The sequence below is a fragment of the Sardina pilchardus genome, chromosome 13 (assembly GCF_963854185.1).
Source record: "Sardina pilchardus chromosome 13, fSarPil1.1, whole genome shotgun sequence".
In the NCBI taxonomy this organism is placed as follows: Eukaryota; Metazoa; Chordata; class Actinopteri; order Clupeiformes; family Clupeidae; genus Sardina; species Sardina pilchardus.
This window is the reverse complement of record NC_085006.1, coordinates 17,004,768-17,009,767: the sequence shown is the minus strand read 5'-3', so window position 1 is coordinate 17,009,767 and position 5,000 is coordinate 17,004,768. Positions and strand designations below refer to the sequence as shown.

General features: G+C 48.3%; 1 protein-coding gene across 1 annotated transcript in view; it reads right to left on the bottom strand.

Moving 5' to 3' along the window:
* LOC134099150 (neurobeachin-like) overlaps positions 1 to 5,000 on the bottom strand; it is a 303,605-nt gene that overhangs the window by 119,781 nt on the left and 178,824 nt on the right. The window contains exons 37-38 of the mRNA XM_062551941.1: positions 4,745 to 4,853; positions 853 to 1,019 (exon numbers count right to left, since the gene is read on the bottom strand). Coding sequence (XP_062407925.1) covers positions 853 to 1,019; positions 4,745 to 4,853 — 276 coding nt within the window. The remainder of the gene's footprint in view (positions 1 to 852; positions 1,020 to 4,744; positions 4,854 to 5,000) is intronic.

Below are 5,000 nucleotides of genomic sequence, written 5' to 3'. Positions count from 1 at the left end.
CACTCAGAGGGCTGATGGGTCCTGTTTGATGTGTGTGTGTGTGTGTGTGTGTGTGTGTGTTTGTGTTTCAGAGCAGAGCAGGGAGTTCAGCTGGAGCCGACCGGAGTGGGTATGTGTGTGTGTGTGTGTGTGTGTGTGTGTGTGTGTGTGTGTGTGTGTGTGTGAGAGAGAGAGAGGGGCCGAGTGGGGAGTGGAGACAGAGGCAGGCTGGGCCGCTCTAACTAGGCCCGTCGGGAGTCCTCTAACAGCCACCAGGTGCTCCGGTGTGTGAGTGAGAGGACAAATGCCTGGGCCTGGTAGACAGGGGCCTAAATGCAAAAACACACACTAAGACACACACACACACCCCGACAAACACACACACTCACACACACACACACACACACACACGCACACATGCATGTACAGTCACTCACACACACCCTTCTTTCATGGGGCACCACTGGTATCTGTAGATTAGATGGCGATACATGTGTCTCCAAAGGGCTCCACTGTCCAGCGTGGAAATCGTATTTCCAGACCCCCGACCGTTCCTGACCGTTTCCCAACCATTCCCAGTTCCACTGAAAACATCGCTAAATAGAGCTGCTGCCTTGTGTTGACCTCTGCTCCTCTGGTGCCTGCAGAGGCCCTTAACACTGTTCTCCACGGGCCAGACCTCAACCCCCAACCGGTTCTGGTCAGTCAGTCTGCACGGACCCCGAGCCTTACCCAGATGCCGGCTACTCTCCACCCGTCCTGGCTTTAAAGGAAGACCTTTAGGAAGACCTCTCTCACCCATGAGACTCCCTGATGAGATACAGCAGGAATATATGGGCATAGCCACGACATACATCTTCAAGCAGCTCTTACCTCTGAGCGAGGGTGCCCCAGGCTCCGTGCTTGTTGGTCAGGATGTTGAGGATCTTCTGCTTGAGCTGATTGGCTGTGACGTGATCGCGGTGCTTGGCGGCACCAATCAGGTGGTCACACATCTTCTCCTCGTCCTTCCTGTCAGCAGCATACTGGGCACAATTTGACTGGACAAAAGAAGAGACACAAGAAACAAATGAATGAATGAATGAATGAATGAATGAATGAATGAATGAATGTGTAAATGAAGAACTGAATGAATGAAAGACTGGCACAGACATGATCGGATATGGCATTCACCTAACTGATGTAACTGCATTTGACTGAGTCAGTGACAATTCTTTTAAAACCGCGCCTGTTCATTTGCAGAATAAGCCACAGATGTCTCTGCCAAGACCGCCAAAGCCTTGTACTCTAGTGAGGGCCAAGGGCATTGCTCTGGTTACACCGTTTAAAAAAAAAACAGTTTGATGACATTAAGCATTATTGGAGACACACTAATGACATGTTTTTGTAACTTGAATTCTAAAATAGCTTATTAGGTTCGGCTCTAATACGGTTGGACATATTCATTGGGTGAAAGTGAGGAAGCCTTTGCTGTGAAAGCAAAGCCGCAGTCTCTCTGGAAAGGCCATTATGGCGGCGCTGCCGTGTGAACCACACGCTGGGACCGGTCACAGTGGGGCCCGGCGCTCGACGCGCTGGGAAACGAACGAGACCCGGGGAGAGTGACCGGCGTGTTGGTCAGTCGCGAGGGAACAGAGCAGACCGGCCACCAGACGTACGGTGGGCTCAACCGGAGCGAAGGTAAACACCAGGATATAAGGCTGTCTGTGTCTGCTTAAATCCTGAGCTTGGGATTAATCCAAGTCCATCCCATGTGATTTACTTTGTGTAGTGTAATGTTTGCAATGAGTGTTGTCACAAAGACACTCTAGAACAGAGAGGAGCTTTACTTCTAAATTCTCAGTGATAAAAAACACTTTGGGGGAGATTAAATGTGATAGAATGTGTTTTTGAGTTGTTAGATTACATTTAGACAGTTTACCAGAGATGTGTAGCCGAGGCATTCTCTAAATACCACCTCCGATTATCACTTTTAAATCTCAGGAAAACACAGTTGATTGCAATTGTCATATGCATGGAGAGTAATGACAATATAATAAAGCCTTTTCAAGTCATATGAGGTGCCATCTAACGCAACTGATGCTATTTATTTTTTAAAAAAGGTGAAAATAACTCAGTGCAGGAGTCAGTCATCTGTCGGCTGATGATTCTGTGATGTATATAATTAAGGACACAGGTTACACAAGGAAGCACTGCAGTGAGGAGCGCTATAAATAGCAGCAACCCACATTCTCCCACTTAAAAGCATGAAACGAAAAAGCCAAGACAAGCCCTGGAAGTCGAAGCTACATACACAAACCCCCGCCTCACCCACACACACACACACACACCCTCCACACACACACAGACACACAGACACACACACAGACACACAGACACACACACAGACACACACACACACACACACACACACACACACACACACACACACACACACACACACACACACACACACACACACACACACACACACACACACACACACACACACACACACACACACACACACACACAGACACACACACACTCTACACACCCCCTCCCTGACTAAAAAGCCATCGCTGCGAGCCGCATCTGACTTTATCTTGCCTGCTAAAATAAGATTGTCTTACTGTGCGGCCCCTCGGGGGGATCGCGCGCTAATATTCAAAATCTAATTTGCTAACAGAGGCTAGCTGCTAATTGAATTTCCTGCCTTATATTTGAATTCTGTCAGATACGGTATGGCGGCGTATTCCTCAAGCCGGCCGGATAACTCAATCTCCGCGTGTCATCTCCCGTTACCATGTGACGCGCCGTCTGACAAATATCAAACGTTATTTATCACTTCTGAGAGAGGAGGTGCAGAGGAGGAGGAGGGGGACTGGTGGGGGCTGTGATATGAGCTTCGCCACTGACACCAACTTAATTGTAAAAATGTCTTATCTGCCCCCCACATCTTCAATCTTAAGGGGCCTGTGTAGTAATAACCTGGAGGGTGCGGGGATGAGGGGGGTGGGGGTGGTTGAGTTAGATGGGGACTGCTGGCTGGCTGGCTGGCTGGCTGGCTGGCTGTCTGTGGCCCACGGGCAGACAGATGAATGAGGGTCCAGGTGAGTGTGTGATGGTGACACCACCTGTCACAGTTGCACCCCCCGGCCCCCACACCCCCTTTATCAGGGCAGGTCAAGGATCCTTGAGAGTGCTGCATCAAACTAACAGCTATTGGAAGGCTGCTGCCTCCAGATAAGGAACTCATCACTGCCAAGATGCATGGCCCACTAACAGTATGTGTGCATGAGTACGTGTGTGAGTGTGTGTATGTATGTATGTGTGCGTGCACGTGCACTGTATGTATGTGTTTGCATATAAGTGTGCTCTCCATCATAAAAAACATACTTCAGTATCAGACATATGCTGGCACCACATACTTCATGTGAATGACTTCCTCTTCACAAACTGATCAGGCCCTATATACCGTACAATCAGCCCACAGCACACATCACTCTCCAACACACCCAGACCCACAGAATGTGCTACACTGCCACACTAAAACGGCACAGTTTTGGCTGAAGACGGCACTGCAACCACTGCTCGTCACTGCTGGAGTTTAGTCACTAAAATCATTAAGGCCTCCGATCTCACGCTCAATGTAATTACACATCAAGCAGCAGTATAACAAAAGATTTTAAGAGCATCTGACCCATAATACCCTGTAATGAGAGTGCTTTTGCCCCCATCCCTCGCTTTGGAGGGGTAAAAGAAAAAAAGCCTAATGGGCTCGGACTAGCTGGCAAATAGCATCCCAGGAGGTTAACTCATTAATTGGTTGGGAGAGGCTTATGGCCCAATGAGAGCAACTAAGAAAAAAATGATTAATCCCAGCATATCAAGCCCAGCTTGGTTTATTAAATCTGGGCCTATCAGGCAGATATGCTGGGGGGGTCTAATCCTGCAGAGACACGTAGGGAGTGGGATTAGGAAAAGGGGGGGGGGTGTAGGGTGGGGTGGGATGGTATGGGATGAGGGACCCATGTGGGTGTTTCCGATGCTGGATTTTCACAAGATTCCCACCACCATCACCAGCACCCCCCCTCTGCGCTCCTTCACATTCCCCATATCCCACATTCCCATATCCGCGCTCGTCCGGATCTCCTGTGGGATCACGGCTCTATTAGGCTGAGTGCTGGCCAGACTGAAGCTCCTCGTCAGGGCACAAAGCTGTTGCTTCTGCTGATTCTGATTTGCAAAGCCAATTTACCACATGCTTATGGAGGGATTTCCCCTCTGCACTTACTGGGCATCAGATACCATTACATGTTGGGCTGGGATAACTGAAGACTAATGCCATTAATGGTGAATTTACTGGTGAATTTCCAATGCATTGGTTGAACATGTCATGGATTCGTTCACTGCAAGGACCCATAGTGGACGTATGCAATTTATATAGTATATGTGGAATGTGGAATATCATAAGGATGTGCGGTATGGGATAAAACGAGGAAGTGCAGTATAGACCCTTTCAACAAGAAAAACAAAAACAATGTTTGAACGTTCTATTTTGATTCCAAACTACTTCCGCTGCATTAAGATAGCATATGGATGTTATCTATGAGACTGATAATGGAACTCTCTTGAAACGGTCCGTAGAATAAAATAGTGTGCAGTAAAAGTTATCTGAGAACATCTGAACTGCACTCCTCAGACCACAGGAGTAGAACCGACTGAAAGACACACACAAAGAGGACACAACCACACACACATGGACACACACACACTTTCTCACCTCAAACTCGGCGTGCTTGTGGACGTCCTCGGCTCTCTGCCTGTTGAGGATGAACTCTGCTTCGTTGGCCACACGTACAATGTGGTCCTTCATGGCATGGCACAGCAGTCTGAAAACACACATAAACACACACACACACACACACACACACACACACACACACACACACACACACACACACACACACACAAAACACACACACACACACACACACACACACACAAACACACACATTTGCGATTTACAATCAGGTCAA